Source organism: Capricornis sumatraensis, chromosome 20 (genome assembly GCF_032405125.1).
Source record: "Capricornis sumatraensis isolate serow.1 chromosome 20, serow.2, whole genome shotgun sequence".
NCBI lineage: Eukaryota > Metazoa > Chordata > Mammalia > Artiodactyla > Bovidae > Capricornis > Capricornis sumatraensis.
In genome coordinates, this window is record NC_091088.1 from 48,757,897 (window position 1) to 48,775,791 (window position 17,895).

A 17,895-nucleotide genomic window follows, 5' to 3' on the forward strand; every position below is an offset into this window, starting at 1 on the left:
GTGTTGGAGAAGACTCTTGAGAGTCCCTTGGGCTGCAGGGACATCAAATCAGTCAATCCTAAAAGAAATCAGTCCTGAATATTCATTGGAAGGACTGATGCTAAAGCTGAAACTCCAATACTTTGGCCACCTGAGGTGAAGAACTGACTCATTTCAAAAGACCCTGATGCTGGGAAAGATTGAAGGCGGGAGGAAGAGGGGACAACAGAGGATGAGATGGTTGGATGATATCACTGACCCAATGGACAGGAGTTTAGCAAGCTCTGGGAGTTGGTGATGGACAGGGAAGCCTGGCGTGCTGCAGTCCATGGGATCACAAAGTCGGACACTACTGAGCATCTGAACTGACTGACTGCTTTTCCCCTTGATGACAGAGCATGTTGTCTTTGTCCTGAAACATGCTCTTTATTTCTCAGGCCTAACACTGCAGGGGTTCTGTGAGGGAGCCTGAGGTGTTTACTGAGCCTCCTTAACTTGGTAGGACTCCTGCTCCAAACTCCATTTTCCTGTGATGAATGTCAGAGAGAATCAAAGCTTGTGGTTCTTCACTGACTCTGTTGTGTCTGACTCTTTGCAACCCCATGGACTACAGCATGCCAGGCTTCCCTGTCCTTTACTGTCTTTTTCTTTTATTTCAATTTCATTTTATTTTCTCCTATTTTTCTTTTTCTCACAATTTCTTTTGTTTTTCATCTAATGATGAAAATCTTGTTTTTTACTGACACTAATAGATGATATCTATTCTTATTCTCTGAACAGAGAAGTCTGACTTTCATTCGTATCCCTTCTACCCCATTGTTGGCTTCCTCTGTAGGTAATAATTTGTTTTTGTTTTTTTTTTAATTTGCCACCATTTGTTTCTTTGAAAGTGAGCAGAATGTATATGCATTCATATTTTCTTCTCTTTCTTACAAAAGAGATGGAATACTGAAAACATTGTCTTGAACCTTGCTTTTGTATTTTATTATGAATATTTTCAAAATACTGATCGAAGATTTTGGTCTTTGCTTTTTGAATCACAGTAGACAATTTAAAATTACAAAAAATCAATAGAGTTACTTACATATTATTGGTTACATGTTTTACATTTTTGTGTTTACATCTTTCATCTTTTTTTCCCAATTTTATTGAAGTATAGTTGACATATCATGTTGTATAAGTTCAAGGTATACAAGGTGATAATTTGATATACATATATATTGAAGGTCTTTTATCTTCTGTCTAACCATTTAAGACAGAGGTACTCATCAAGAATTTGTTAAAGGACTTAATTTTGAAACAGTTGAGGTTTTATAGTTCCACTTTTAAATGATGGATTGTTTTGTTTGTCTTTTGAAATTTTTACAGATTGAAGATCCAGGTTGCTTCTGGGTTGTTATAAAAGGATGTAATCCCTTTTTAGATGATGAAGTTGACTATCAAAAACTAAATAGTGCCATGAATGACTTCTATAATAGCATGTGTCAAGATATAGAAATAAAACCACTAAAGTTGGAAGAAGGGCAGGTATGTATCTGAATGTGCTTTGAACACTGTGTCTTGAAATACTACGCGAAATGTAGACTGTTTTGACAGCTAAGTTGGCATTTCAGTTTGCTTATAATTACTGTTTTGTATTAGGTTCTTTTGATTGCATAAGTCAGGCTAGTCACGAAAGGTAGCAGTTACATTAGGTTCACGTGGGGCAACAGGAGACGGAGTGTCATGTAAACCCAGTCATTGGGGTCACTGTCCTGGGGCTGGGAACCAGAGGATTATTCTAGATCCATCACGGGAACTTAGCGGAGACAGCTTGGAATTTCCAGTCTGGTGCTGCAGTGAACATTGGGGTACATGTATCTTTTCAAATTACGGTTTTCTCTGGATATAAGCCCAGGAGTGGGATTGCTGGATCATATGGTAGCTCTATTTTTAGTTTTTAGGGAGCCTCCATACTGTTCTCACCCTTTCCAGCATTTATTATCTTTAGATTTTTCAGAGATGGCCATTCTGACCAGGGTGAGGTGATATCTTACTGTAGTTTTGATTTGTATCTCTCTAATAATTAGTGGTGTTGAGGATCTTTTCATGTGCTTTTTAATCATCTATATATATTCTTTGGGAAAAGTCTATTTAGATCTTCTGCTCACTTTTTGATTAGATTGATTGTTTTTTGATATTGAGCTGCATGAGCTGTTTGTATATTTTGGAGATTAATCCCTCATCGGTTGCTTTGTTTGCAAATATTTTCTCCAATTCTGAGGGTCGTCTTCTCATTTTGTTTATGGTTTCCCATAGCTCAGTTGGTAAAGAATCCGCCTGCAATGCAGGAGGCCCTGGTTCACTTCCTGGGTCGGGAAGATCTGCTGGAAAAGGGATAGGCTTCTCACTCTAGTGTTCTTGGGCTTCCTTTGTGGCTCAGCTGGTAAAGAATCCGCCTGCAATGCAGGAGACCTGGGTTTGATCCCTGGGTTGGGAAGATCTCCTGGAGAAGAGAAGGGCTACCCACTCCAGTATTCTGGCCAGGAGAATTCCACAGACTGTATAGTTAACGGGGTTGCAAAGAGTCGGACACAGTGAGCAACTTTCACTTTCACTTTTCTTTGCAAAAGCTTTTACCTTTAACTAGGTCTATTTGTTTGTTTTTATTTTTGTTACTCTAGGAGGTGTATTAAAAAAGATCTTGCTGTGTTCTGTGTCAGAGACTATTATGCCTGTGTTCTCCTCTAAGAGTTTTATAGTATCTGGTCTTACATTTAGGTCTTTAATCCATTTTGAGTTTGTTTTTGTGTGTGGTATTAGGGAGTGTTTTAATTTCATTCTTTTACGTGTAGCTGTCCAGTTTGGCCAGCACCACTTATTGAAGAGACTGTCTTTCCTCCATTGTATAATCTTATTTCCTTTGTCATGGATTAGGTGACTAGCTGCATGGGTTTGTATCTGAACTTTCCATCCTGTTCCATTGATCTATATTCCTGATTTTTTCTTTCTTTCTTTCTTTTCGGCGCCAGTTCCATACTGTTTTGATGACTGGCTTTGTAGTATAATTTGAAGTCAGGGAGCCTAATTCCTCCAGCTTTATTTTTCTTTCTTAAGATCCACTTGGCTATTCATGGTCTTTTGTGTTTCCATGCAAATTGTAAAATTTTTTGTTCTAATTCTGTGAAAAATGCCATTGGTAATTTGATAGGGATTGCATTGAATCTGTAGTTTGCTTTGGGTAGTATGGTCATTTTCACAATATTGATTCTTCCAAACCAAGAACGTGGTATATCTCTCCATCTGTTTGTGTCATCTTTGATTTCTTTTATCAGTATCTTATAGTTTTCTGAGTATGACTAGAGAATTTAACACTAAAGTTTTCTTTCTGTTTTGTAGGTTTGTGTGGTTTATTGTCAGGAACTAAAGTGCTGGTGCAGGGCAGTTATTAAGTCAATCGTGTCTTCAGCAGACCATTACCTCACAGAGTGTTTCCTTGTGGATTTTGCCAGATACATTCCAGTGAAATCCAGAAAGTAAGTACATATTTATTTTGCTTTATGCTCTTTGGGGGGACAAATGTCAGTTTTGAAGGAGGGTGTTAATTTTCAAAGAAAGGGATGAGAGGTCATAAACTGGAAATTTTTAGCTTCAAGAAGAGCAGATTGCAGGTTCCAGTTTTATGAGCAGTGAATGGATGAGCAGGTGGTGGGGATGAGGGGTCAGCAGGCGGCTCCGGCCCTCCTTCCACCATCCTTCCTGGAAAGGGCAGGTGCTCTTGGCCAGCCGTTTGCCTGGCCTGGTGTGACCTGTCCCCTGCTCAAGTGATAGAGTGGGACCTTTAGGAAGACCTCTGTTTACTACACAGAGGATGGTTTGCTGGCACGGCTCCAGATTACAGAGAGAAGCACATGTGTCCCTGGTTGTCCCACTTAGCAGAGTGAGGGTGTGACTGTCACAGAGTGGCCCTCGCAGATTCCAGGGCCACGCATTGCAGTTCCCTAGAAAACACTCTCAGCAAGTCAGTCTTGGTGTTTTTGGTAATTTTTTCATGGTTCCTGCCCCAGTGTCAGCAGGTGTCAGTTTAATAAATAAGTAAACGTGAGGACTCTTCTTCTGAAAGAGAAGAACAGTCCCAGCTACAGCAGAGGTGACACCCTGACAGGGAGTCTGTACTAGGAGGCTGCTCCCACACGGGAGGCTGGCCAGTGCTCACGGGAAAGGCGATGCCTATCCGGCTTGTGGTTCTGCACCTTTATAACCATCAGTTCAGTTCAGTCGCTCAGTTGAGGCCAACTCTTTGCATCCCCATGGACTGCAGCAGGCCAGGCTTCCCTGTCCATCACCAACTCCTGAAGCTTACTCAAACTCATGTCCATCAAGTTGGTGATGCCACCCAACCGTCTCATCCAGCCATCTCACTTTATAGCCATACTGGTTATTAAAAATAACATGATAGTTAACGGCTTGGGAGATTTCCTATTAGCATTTGAGTTTTAAAATTTAGTTTGTTTTTGGCAACAGAATTGTTTGATTAGAGTAAGGAAGCCTGGAGAGGCAGTTAGTGCAGTCACTTTCTCTTAACTGTTTGAGACGAGGTGGCCAGGCTGCCCACACATGGCCCTGAGAACATGTTGATGTCGAAACTGTATGTGCAAATGCTCTATCATTTTCATGAAGGAGAATGGAAATAAAGACGTGCAACAACTTACTTATCAAACTGCAGTCCATCAGCTCTTTTGTGCAGAGCTGACAAACAGTGATTCTGAAAACATCTGCTTATTTACAGAAACTTAAAGGTAATTCTGGTTGTGGATTGAAATTGAAAATTTTAAATCTTAAATAAAATTTGCTTCCAGGTTTGTTTGTAATTACCCAATGTTTCTCAATCTAAGGAGACAGTATTTTTCTAATCCCTCCCTGCTGCCATGCCATGAAATTTTAATGCCAAAGATTACTGAGTATCTTTTAGGTACTGTATGTATTTATATCCTACATGTATTTTTGTGCTTTATACATAGAAAAGTAAGGGTTTGTTCCCTTAGCCCCCAAGAACTAGTTTTCACCTTGTTGGGCAAATGTCTCCAAGCATTTGCTGTTGTTGGTGGCTGTATTAGAAATAGAATCAGACTTTGTGTGTTTTACGTTAAGTATGTTAATTATATAGGTGGACTTTAAAGAAATATGTTATATATGTAATTTTTTTAATCATGAAACTGTTTTTGTTTCACTGTTAAGCATCCGAGTTGCCATAGAAACTTTTATGCGGCTTCCCTACAGAGCAAAAAAATTCAGACTGTACTGCACAAAACCTGTCACATTGCACGTTAACTTCTGTGAAGACAGTGCTGAAATTGTGTAAGTACAGCTTCTAATGTATGCTGAATCATTAGTAAAAGTCTTAAATTGAGTGTAGGAAGTTTATGTGAAATCAAGTCTTTATGAGAAGTCCTAAAATGATTTCAAAGGTCTCTTTGTCCTTCAGGAGGGATCTTCTGAATCAGCCTGTCAAACCTGGCCGTGCAGCCATGTCCAGAGGCTGCAGTGTAGGGGGGTTTAGAGTAAGACCCAAGCTCTGTTTCTTTTTCTTTTTTTTTTTTTACAAAAAAGGGCAAGTTAACTGTAAAGAGAAACATGGATACATCAGATCATGGAGCATTAGCGAAAAGTCCAGGCATCCTTCTCCCGCCCTGTTTCTTCCCTCCTGCCCTCCCTCCTAGGAAGCCTCTGTGACCTTCTCAGGCTCTGAATTGGCAGACCTTTGTTGGTGCTTTTATGCATATTCACATTGACGGAGCTTTTAATGAAAATTAGAATGCACTGTCTTATTGGTGAATTTACCAGCTGGCTTAGTATCTTATTGGTGTGGATCCCAAGGCAGCTGCAAGAGTGATGTTTTCATCAGACCAAGGGAACTACAGGTGATGAGGGCTGGGGCTATGGAGATGGGCGGGTCTCCACAGACCTCACAAAAGCATTGATAGTGGAGGCGGCCTCCAAGCTGAGAGAGAACTTAGAACGCAGTATCACCAGGCCATGCAAGCTGAATCAGAACTGTGCTTCCTCCTGTAGCTTTATCCCCCACAAAGCCACAGTGATGGAGGAGGGGGGAAGACAGTGCAAGGGCGGGGGGTGGGAGGGTGCTGCCCCCAGGACCTCAGGTAGTGCCCATTCAAGACAGCAAAGATCACAGTCATAACCCTGACACAGCACTGCCCAGTGCAGGAACCCATCCCATACAAACACTGGCAGTGTGGGCAGAACACAAGATAGGGGGTGTGTGTGTGAGAGAGATACATGTGTACACATGCGCATGCGTGCGTGTATATTTCTCTACATCAATGTACAGCGCAGGATTGTTTGGAAACAACCTCGCTGGCTATCAAGAGAGGAATGGTTAGGGGCAGCTAATATGCCAATTATATGCCCCCAGGAGAAAGACTGAGAGTAGAAGGGAGTACACGTATTGGCAAGGAGCTTCAACAAACATTCTTAAGGTAAATTCACCAATAAGACAGTGCACTCTAATTTTCACCAGTTTAGTTTAGATGAAATAACTCAGGAGCAGCCAGATGGAAGAGATGCATGGGGCAGGGTCTGGGGAAAGGGGCTGCCTTCTCTCCAGGGACACCTGTTCCCCCACACTTCTAAGTGTTCACCAGCCCAGAAGCTCCCAACCTAGTCCGTTTTTAGTGTTTATGGAGGCTTCATTACCTAGTCATGATTGATTAAATCATTGGCCTTTGACAGTTGATTCAACCTCCAGTACCTCTCCCCTCCCCAAAGGTCCAGGGAGTGGGATTGAAAGTTGCAACCCTCTAATCACACGGTTGGTTCCCCTGGCAACCAGCCCTCCTGTCTAAGTTATGTAGGCACTTTCTACAGGTCACCTCAGTAACATAACAAAAGACACCTTTTATTACTCTCATCACTGAGCTCTGTGCCAGAAACAGTGACAGTGACCAAGTTAATATTTCTTACTACAAATCACAATATCACACAGAGAAAAGGACAAGATGATGGGGAGAGATGGGGCACAGTGAAAGGGAGTTGTCAGAGTGAGGAGTACCGTGAGACAGCAGGGCCTGGGCCCCCCATGGCCACTCTTGGAACTTTGGTTTAACCAACACGGAGGGAGCCCTCGCTCTGCCAGTGTGTGCTGAGCATTCCTCACCCAACTCATTCCCTCTTCCGGGGAGCTAGCACCCTGGCTGGGGAGACGGATGTTGCAGGTAAATGGGACAATGGCGTTGGGATGGATGATGCCGTGGAGGTGGGCACGGTTGCGCAGGAAGCCCCACAAAGGGCCCATTCGCAGTGAGTCTCTACACTGGCGCAGGAGGTGGTGGGAGAGAAGCCTACTGTGGGGTGCAGCTGGGGTCATCACCCCAGGTCAGAGCTAGACTCCCCAGTTCCTGCATCATATGTTCCGTGTGTAATGTCCGAAACACCCACTATGTAATTTCAAAGTGATGTCAGCACGACTAGCCTTGGCTTTTATTTAATGAGATTGCCTTTGTTCTCTTCCAGACGGGCCAAGAAGTGGGACAGTGCAGCTATTCAGTACTTCCAGAACATCCTGAAAGGTAAGGCAAGTGCATGACCACAGCTGCCTGCTTTGAACTGACCCCCAAGGGGGTTTCACCCTCTGTCGGGGAAGGGGTTTGAGATGCGCATGTCTCGCTGTTTGACCTTCCCCCTCAGGGGGATTCATAAGTCACAGGGAGCTTTTTCCACCCCAAGTATCTCAGTGACTCTGTACCCTTGGAACCTGAGCGATGGATGTGGACATCAGTAATTGGTAGGTGAAATCAGCCAGGAATTGTGTAGGTGAGGCACCCTTCCACGGTGATTGCCTTTTTCTTAGTCTGTATAAAACTGCAGCGCTGCAAAATAATATACATGCATTTCATTGAACCAGCAATGATGAAAAGCCTGTTTTTTAGCAGGCAAAGGGTAGTAAGTGGGCACTTACTGTGTGATCCCCATCCTTGCTAATGAAGGTGTATAGAATGTCTCAGCACCTGTTTAGTGTGCTTTCTGTTTAAATCGTTGGCTGTAAATTAGACTCTTTTGTGGCATCTGTCCTAAGCCCTGGCAGTCTGAGCCAAGTAACTGGGCAGCCTCTAGGGTCATGCTGAGGAGTAGTGGGTGTGCAGTGGCTGGGCTACATCCTGATGCCTGCTGGGGCCCTGGCCCCTCTCCTTCACTGCCCTGCTGTCCGGGTGAAGGAGCAGCCAGAGGCATTGTTCCTGGAGAAATGGGAGGTGGGGGCACCTCTGGTTTTGTAGTTCGGGCCCTTGTGAGCCCACAGGGGCCCTGAGAGACTCAGACTTGGAGGAGGCAGAGTACTTGGGTTGGGCACTGTTCTGCTACCTCTGAGCAGCCTTCTGAGAGCCCGGTCTCCTCGCCTGTGAAGTGATAGCAGCACCACCTCAAAGGCCTGTGGTGAGAGGGAAGTGGAACACACTGGTGGACTGAGCAGCGTGCCTGGCGGTACCCGCACGTGGAGCTGCTCTTCAGGCGTTCGGAGGGTGGAATGACTCAGGGGGAAGACTCTGGCTGGGCCTGTGGGCTTGGGGATCACTGGAAAAGAACAGGGGCCCAGAGCTGTGCTCGAGGTGCTGTCACAGGGCGGCCGGAGGAGATGGGGGCTGAGGGGACAGAGGACACTTGGCAGACTTTGCCTCGGGAGGCTTCACCGTGGCTCGCCTGCCGCCAGACCCCTTCTGAGGGAGGAAGCTGTCGGACATTGTGGCTCTGGGCAGTCATGAGTAGTTAACAGAGGTTAACAGGCGAGAAACAGTCACAGTCATTTCACCCACTCTTATTATTTTGGCCTTGAGGCGTGGCATGCGGGATCTTAGTTCCCCGACCAGGATTCAGACCTGCAGTGGAGGTGCGGAGTCTTAACCACTGGACCCCCAGGAAAGTCCCTCAAGCACGCTTTTAACATCATCTTCTTCATGTTTTCATTTATGCTATTTAGCAACTACCCAGGTAGAAGCCAAATTGTGTGCTGTGGAAGAAGATACCTTTGAGGTTTACCTTTACGTAACTCTGAAAAATGAAAAGGTAAGTGAAAGAATTGTATTTTTAAAGTACTTTATTATTATTAAAATGCTGTCTTAATAAAACAGTGCACACAAGAAAAAGAGTGTCATTCCCACTTGCTCTTACCGCAGGCGGTTACAGAGCAGAGGCATGCTCAGCAGAGAGGACTGACAGTGGGTGCGTGAGGCCAAAAGTGCTGGGAAGAAAAATGGGGCCAGCAGTTCTTTCCAGCTCCTAAAGGAAGCACAGGGATGTGTCCAGGGTGTTCTCTTTCCCTCTCTTTTTTAAACTTGTTTTCTTTCACACAGAATTTTTAGGAGACATGCACGCTGATCCTTTTATTGTCAGTATCTGTTAGGTAGCTAGAACAGGGAAGAGGAGTCCAAAATGGCGGTGGCTACAGACCAGAGAGGGGAAAGCCCGCGAAAATGACACAAAAGGAGGTCCACGACCGGAGTGAGGACCTCAGGTAAAACAGACACCACTCCTGGCTGGCCCAATTTACATAGAGGAGGCCCAGGGAGAGAGAAACATATAAATAGAAGAGCCAAAGCTCGCTCACTTGCTCTCCCGCGCTGGGGAACTCAGATGGAGCAGGTCGACATGCCCTCACGTCTCGAATATGGGTTTTCCTGCTATCTTCTAAATAAAATAGAGCTGTAACACTGATTTGTCTAAGAGCTATAACACGGTCCATTTGAGACCTGAGAGCTATAACATGGTCTATCCAAGACCTGAGAGTTGTGACTCGCCGAGGGGGCTTTAATGTCCGTCACTCCAAATCTTTGTTGTGACGAGACAAAGAATTGAGAAACGTACACTCGCGGAACAGTATCCTTCCATTGTCTGGATATACTACAGTGTTTATCCATTCGCTTGTTGATGGACATTTGAGTTGTGGCCTCTGTGGGGCAAGTGCAAATGAAACTCCTGTGACAATTCATGTGCAAGTCTTCCCTGGACCTGTGCTTTCATTTTTCTTGGGTAAATACCCAGGAGTCACCCTTCTGGGTAGTTTTATAAGTGTTAAGAGACTACCATACTGTTTTCCAGAGTGACCATTGTACAGTCCCATCAGCAGTGAGAGTTACGCTTCCTCCACGTCCTCTCTGTTCCTTTTACGGTCGTTCTCTTTGGTGTGTAGTGGTCTCTCATTGTAGTTGGTCTGCACTTCCCTAATGCACTTTCCTTCTTGGAGAAGGAAGTGGCAACCCACTCCAGTACCCTTGCCTGGAAAATCCCATGGACAGAGGAGCCTGGTATGCCACAGTCTATGGCGTTGCAAAGAGTCGGACACGACTGAGCGACTTGACTCACTCACTCAATGACGTAACGGTCTTGAGTGTCTTTTCACATGCTGTTTGCAATCCATATGTCTTTAATGAGGTATTCAGATCTTTTACCCATTTATTTTCATTTTCTCCTTTTTAAAATTTTTTATCCTTTTTTAAAATTGAGGTATAATTGATGTACAACATTATATGAGTTGCAAGTGTACAGCACAATGACTTAATACTTGTACATATGCATTGCACAGTGTCTAGTTAACATCCACCACACAGTGACAGAATTTTTTTTCTTATTCTCATCAGAAGATTTAGCAACTTTCAATTATGCGATACAGTATTGCTAACTGTAGCCAGCTTGCTGTACATCATAGGCCCGTTTATTTCATAATGGAAAGCTTTTACCTTTTGACTCCCTTCTCCCATTTCACCACCTTCTCTCTCTGTTCCCCCACGCCCAGCTCTGGCAGTCACCGGTGCATTCTCTCTCTCTCTGAGCTTGCTTTGCTTTGTATTTAGATTCCACATAGAAGTGGAGATTATGTAGCTTTTGTCTTTCTCTGACTTACGTCATATAGCGTAATGTCCTTAAGGTCAGTATATGTTGTCACAGATGTAAAGATTTCATTCTTTTTGTGGCCAAATAATGTCCCACTGTGTATATATGTATATACACCACATTTTTTTAATCCATTCATTCACTGATGAATACTTGATTGTTTCCATAATTTTGGCTATTGTAAATAACACTGCAGTGAACATGGAGATGCATGTGTCTTTTCAAGTTAATGTTTTTGTTTTCTTCAGATAAAAATACCCAGAAGTGGAATTGCTGGATTGTATGGTAATTCTGTTTTTAACTTCTAAAGGAACCTTGGTACTTTTTTCCGGAGTGACTATGCCAATTTACTTTGCTACCAATGGTGCCTAAGGGTTCCTTTTTCTCCACATGCTTGAAACACCTGCCCTGGGTATTTCTTGTCTTTTTAACAATAGCCATTCCGACAGATGTGAAGTGATACCTCACTGTGGTTTTGATTTGTATTTCCCCCCCTGTTGACCATCTGCATGTCTTCTTTGGAAAAATGTTGATTCAGATCCTCTGTCCATTTTTAAATTGGATTATTTGGGGGTTTGTTTGTTATTATTATTTATGAGTTTTTATGTATTTTGGATATTAACCCCTTATATAATAAGTGACTTAACAGATATTTCCTCTTATTAAAAACCTTTTTGTTTTATTGGTGATTTTTTTGCTCTGAAGAAGCTTTCTAGTTTGATGTATGTAGCTCTGCTGGTTTATTTTCACTTTTGTTGCCTTTGCTTTTGGTGTCAAACTCCAAAAATTATCGCCAAGACCAGTGTCAAGGAGCTTATTATCGCCTATGTTTTCTACTATGAGTTTTATGCTTTCAGATCTTATATTCAAGTCTTTAATCCATTTTGAGTTTGTTTGTATATGGTGTTTGCACAGTTTCATTGTTATGCGTGTAGCTGTCTAGTTTTCCCAACACAATTTATTGAAGAGACTGTCATTTCCCCATTATATATTCTTAGCTCCTTTTTAGTAATTTTATTGACCATATATATCTGGGTTTGTTTCTGGGCTATCTTTCTGTTCCATTGAACTATGTGTCTGTTTTTATGCCAATGCTATACTCTTTTAAGAATTGCTATGTTTTGCCCATTTAAAAATTGGTTTTGTTTCCTTTTAATTGAGTTTTTTGAGAGTTCTTTATGTATTCTGGATACATGTCCATCCAAAGGTATTATCTAAAAATATTTTCTGTTTTTCTTCTCAAGAAGGTTGGCCAAAAGTGTGTAGTTCACCATTACGAAAGCAGAAGTCACGAGATCAATTTCTGTCAAATTCTGTTCTATAAAATAATTTTTCTGAAGATTAATTTTCAGTTAAGTTCAGCATGGTTTTTGAAGTCACGTGACTGATCATGAAATGTTTATACAGGTTTGTGTTAACGATGACCTGGTTGCAAAGAACTTCGCTTGTTATGTGTCACCCATGGAGAATAAGAACTTTGATTCTTTGGAGAAGCCAAGATTGAATATAAAGTCAGCATCCTTTTCCAATAAGCTCAATCCAGCACTTACTCTTTGGCCAATGTTTTTGCAAGGAAAAGATTCTCAAAGGATGGAAAGTGAGTGGATTTCACCAATGTATGTTTCCCTTAAGTTGTCTTATTTATAGAAATCTTAGTGTATTAATATAAATTGTTGTATCGACTTTCCCCCGTATGGAGACAGAGATTTTAATTCTGAGTTTAATATTTTAAATTTTTTTGAAATATTTTAATTTTAATCCTAGTGAGTTTGTTAGGTTTGAGTTTTGAAGTTCTAAGAGAGCTGTTGTGGTTTGTTTTTATGAGAGCAGGAAAAAAGATTGTTATTAATTTCTTACTAACTTGGAGTTATATTTTCATTCTCTGGCTAGGTGGGTAAAGAATCCACCTGTCGTACAAGAGACACAGGAGATGCGGGTTCAGTCCCTGGGTCAGGAATATCCCCTGGAGAAGGAAATGGCAAACCACTCCAGTATTCTTTCCTGGAAAATCTCATTGACAGAGGAGCCTGGTGGGCTACAGTCCATGGGGTCACAGAGTCTGACTTGACTTAATGACTGAGCGCAAACCCATATTTTCAGAAGTCTGTATGTTAGTAGTTTAACGATATTATCAAAACAAGTGTGTTTTTTAGAATTTTGAAAAAGACCCATTTATTAGCATGAAAATATGAGAAGAGTCAGTCATGGGCAATGGGAACAACTGTAAATATTTCCTCTACACCCATGTTTCTTAGTCCCCTCACATTGTTCCCCTGCCCTGTGTTAGGTATTCTGTAAATCATACAGCAGAGGTGATTTACAACAAATTCACGTTTGTATTTTGGGTTTTATTTCATGCTTTAATCTTGAAATGGATTCTTTCTATCAGAATCATGTAGTTTAACTTTTCTAGCAAAGTCTCTCGAGCATCTGTGTCCCCAGGGTGTGGGTGACCTCAGGCCAACCAGTAGGATCCTGGGTGAGTGTTCCTCTCTTGTTCCATTTCAGTATAAAAGAATACTCTTAAATATCTTAGGACTGTAAGAGTTGTTTATAAGGGCTGTGGTAATTCTGTCTCTCTTTTTCCCTTAATTTACTGGAACGAATTTATGCTGTGAAAGAAAGTGAAAGTGAAATCGCTCAGTCGTGTCCGACTCTTTGCGACCCCATGGACTATAGCCTACCAGGTTTCTCTGTCCATGGGATTTTCCAGGCAAGGATACTGGAGTGGGTTGCCACTTCCTTCTCCAGGAGATCTTCCCAACCCAGGGATCAAACCTGGGTCTCCCACATTGTAGGCAGATGCTTTACTATCTGAGCCACCAGGAAAGTTTATGCTGTAGATGCTGACAAAGATAATTTGCCTTGTAGGCTGTAGGATTTTGCCGAAACATAACGTAACAGGCACCTGTTTGTGTGTAGGACTGATTTATTCCAGCCCAGACATAGACCAGTGGTTATTATTTGTCGTCAGAATATACCTAAGGATTTGATTGGTTTTTATTTTAAGCAATAGGATGCATACAAATAAGAAAGAGGCATTTATGAAGTCAGAAATATCCCGTCTTTAACTCTGTTATCTCCAGGTTCTTGAATGGGTTGGAATTTTTGGATGGGGGTGAAACTTGCTTGGCTCACCCTCTGTGGCGACTGCTCTGTGCTCACCCCTACATTGGGTGTATGTGTACCTATCAGTACTTCAGAGAGAGCCATAGTAAGCCTCTAGTAAACTCAAACTTTAAGTGTGTGCCCAGTCGTGTCCAGCTCTTTTAAGACCCTGGGGATTGTAGCCCGCCAGGCTCCTCTGTCCATGGGATTCTCCAGGGAAGAGTGCTGGAGTGGGTTGCCACTTCTTACTCCAAGGGATCTTCTGGATGCAGGAATCAAGCCCACATCTCCTGCATTGGCAGGCAGGTTCTTTACCAGTAGCGCCTCCTGGGAAGCACCACCTTTGATGCACCTACTTATTAAAATTTTACGGTCTTTTTTCTCTCAGTTTTTCAGGTGTGAGGGTGTGTCTGATTTCTTAAGAAATGAGATTCTACTGTACAAACGTGTATATGGTGTTTTTCACCTCTCTCTAGGTTAGCTGCATCCAGTGTGATGGGGTTTGAGGCTGTGGGCTCTGCCATGAGACTATCCGTCTGCTCCCTCCTCTGTGGCACAGGGAACATCATTCCCTGCTGCTGGGTTGGTGAGATAAACTCTCTGCATGCAGAGTTTGTGTGGCAGACATGGGCACTTGTGGCCCCACCTACATTCTGGTGTGCCTTATAGGAGGCATAGTGTGTCATAGGAATTCCTGCTGAATGGAGCCCATTACTTATGGGAATGTTATTTCCATTTCCATGGAAGCAAGAAAAATACCAGGCATTTACATTGTGTTTAACCACTGGACAGCTTTCCATTGTTTAAGGGCTTCCCTGGTGGCTCAGATGGTAAAGAATGTGCCTACAGTGCAGGAGACCTGGGTTCAACCTCTGGGTCAGGAAGATCCCCTGGAGAAGGAAATGGGTATTCTTGCCTGGGAAACCCCATGGACAGAGGAGCCTGATGGGCTACAGTCCATGATGTCGCGAAGAGCTGGATACGACTGAGCCACGAACTCTTTCTTTCTAAAAAATACTTACTTACGTATGTATTTGGCTTTGTCGGATCTTTGCTGGGGCGTGCGGGATGTTGCTTTCTGGTGCTTGGGACTCCCTAGCTGTGGCACACAGGCTCTGGAGCACGTGTGCTCAGTAATTGTGGTATGTGGGCTTAGTTGCTTCGCAGTGCGTGGGATCGTGCTTCCCTGACCAGGAATCATCCCATGTCCTCCGCATTGCAGGGAGGAGGACACTGGACTGCCAGGGAGGTCCCACCTAGTTTTATTTATTACAGTCAGTGTTGGAATTAACTCTGCATATCTTTGAAAAGGAAAAGGTTGATGGTGAACAAAAGAAAGCTCATAAATGAGATGTGACCAGACTATCATGCAAGAAACAAAATTATCAGATGTTACCTTCTCAGGCAAAGATTTCTTTTTTCTTTTTAATTTCTGTGAGAAGCTATTTCAATTTCAGTTGTCTGTTTATTAAATTCTGATACTTCTCTTTGAAGTTCCTTACATTTTCAAGAATCAAAGTTCAGTACTTTCTAACACTTGGCTAGACAATCAAATAGTGCAGAAAGGCTATAAAGAAAAGCAATTTTTTCTTGTCCAGTTTCTTCTCACCCAGGCTCCTTGCTTGAGATAAACCTTTTTTTTTTTTTCTTAGCTATTTATTTTGGCAGTTATCTCTTAAGTTTTAAAATACCTGTGGTTATTTTATTTTGTCCATGCTTATGCATTCTGGATCCTGTCCTGATTTCTGCGGTGGTTAGCTGTCACACCCCTAAGCCACATGTCTTCAGACACTGTTCTAGGGATTCACCGGAAAAGGAATCAAAGTCTGTTTTCATGGAGTTTTCTTTTATTTTCTCAGTAAACTTCTGTTTTAGAATGATCACAATCTTCCAGATAAGTTGGAGAGCATTATGGAGAACTTGATTGTATCCTAAACCACGTGAGAGTAAGTTGCCGACTGGAATGTCCCATCTCTCCCCAGTACTTGAGTGTGTTTTTCCTGGAAAGAAGAGTACTTTCAAAAATGATCACAGCATAGCCATCTACATCAGAGGTTGCCGTTGCTACATTGTGATCGTCTGACTCTCAGATAACCCCTGTCATTTTGCCAGTCGTCACACTGAGTCTTCTGGGGAAGGAAGACACAGCTCAGCGTCAGTGGAGCATCTCCTCGCCTCCCTGGTCTGCAGCAGTCCTCAGTCTTTCTGGACTTTCTGGCTGTGACACTTTGGCGGATTATGGACCTGTTATTTCATAGCATGTCCCAGTTGTGGCAGATGATCTCCTGTTTCCATTTTCGTTGATTTTTGCTCTGAATTTAATTCTTTTTGTCTGCTTACTTTACATTTAATTTGCTCTTCTTTTCTAGTTTTCTAAGGTGGAAGCTTATATTATTAATTTAATTTTTTTTTCTCTTCTAATACAAACATTTAATGCTGTCAGCTGCCCGTCACTGAATCCCATAAATTTTGATAAGTTGTATTTTTATTTTCATTTGGTTAAAAACATTTCAGAATTTCTCTTGATATTTCTTCTTGATCCATGTATCATACAGAAGTGGGTTGCTTAATCTCCGAGTATTTGGGGATTTTCCAGCTATCTTGTTGTTACTAAGTTCGTTTAATTCCGTTGTGGTCTGATAGTGTCCTTTGTACAATTTCCACTTTTAAGTTTATTTAGATGTGTTTTATATGGTCTGTCGTAGTGTCAGTTCCACTTGAGCTTGAGGAGAAAGTATCTGCTGTAGGATGAAATTGTCTGTAGATACCAGTTCTGACCAGTTGAGGTGATGCTGTTGAATTCAGCTATACCCGTACACTGATTTTCTGTCTGCTGGGTCTGTTCATTTTTGGTAGAGAGCTGTTGCTGTCTCTAACTGTAGTGGTATTCTCATCTATTTCTCCTTGAAGTTTTATCAGTTTTGCCTCACATATTTTGAAGCTTTCTTGTTAAGCACACACACAATAAAGTCTCATATGTCTTTTTGAAGAATTGGGTTCTTTATTACTATGTGATGCTTCTGACCGTCATATTTTCCCTTGTTCTGAAGTCTATCTGAAATTAATACAGATACTTTAGCTTTTTTTTAAGCTATAAAAATTTTACTGAGGTACAACTGATGTATAATATTATTTGTTTCATGTGTACAACATAGTGATTCACACTTTTTAAAGGTTATACTGCATTTATAGATATTTTAAAATTTTGCTTATATTCCCTGCACTGTACAATATATCCTTGTAGGTTATTCATTTTATGCATAGTAATTTGTACCTCTTAATCCACTGCTGTTTTTTTGGAACCTCCCCCCTTCCCTCCCCACTACTGATAACCACTAGTTTGTTCTCTGCATCTGTGAGTCTGTTTCTTTTTTGTTAAATTCACTAGTTTTATTTTATTTTATTTTTTTAGATTCCACATATAAGAGGTATCATACAGTATTTGTCTTTCCCTGCCTGACTTAATTTCACTAAGCATGAATCCATCCATGTTGCTGCGAATGGCAAATTTTCATTCTTTTTATGGCTGAGCAGTATTGCGGTTTGTGTGTGTATGTGTATACACACCACATCTTCTTTATTTGGGTATGGATAGATTGCTTCCGTATCTTGGCTATTGTGAATAATGCTGCCCTGAATATTGGGGTGCATGTTTCTTTCCAGCTTAATGGGACCACGTTTCTTTCTCCGTTCATCCGTCAGTGGACATTTACACTGCCTCCATGTCTTGGCTGTTGTAAACAGTGCTGCCATGCTGGGTGCATGTACCTTCTCGAATTATGGTTTTCTCCAGATACACACCCATGGATGAGATTACAAGATCATATGGCAACTCGGCTTTTAGTTTTTTAAGGAACCTCCATACTTTTCTCCATAGTGATTGCACCAGTTTACATTCTGACCAACAGTGTTGGTAGGTTCCCTTTTCTC

The 17,895-nt window shown here is 42.1% G+C and overlaps 1 protein-coding gene across 1 annotated transcript in view; it reads left to right on the forward strand.

The window, feature by feature from the left end:
• TDRD12 (tudor domain containing 12) overlaps nucleotides 1-17,895 on the forward strand; it is a 68,841-nt gene that overhangs the window by 6,657 nt on the left and 44,289 nt on the right. Inside the window, exons 2-8 of the mRNA XM_068993044.1 lie at nucleotides 1,348-1,506; nucleotides 3,358-3,494; nucleotides 5,197-5,316; nucleotides 7,489-7,544; nucleotides 8,948-9,033; nucleotides 12,265-12,454; nucleotides 13,247-13,336. Of these exons, the coding sequence (XP_068849145.1) occupies nucleotides 1,348-1,506; nucleotides 3,358-3,494; nucleotides 5,197-5,316; nucleotides 7,489-7,544; nucleotides 8,948-9,033; nucleotides 12,265-12,454; nucleotides 13,247-13,336 (838 nt within the window). The remainder of the gene's footprint in view (nucleotides 1-1,347; nucleotides 1,507-3,357; nucleotides 3,495-5,196; nucleotides 5,317-7,488; nucleotides 7,545-8,947; nucleotides 9,034-12,264; nucleotides 12,455-13,246; nucleotides 13,337-17,895) is intronic.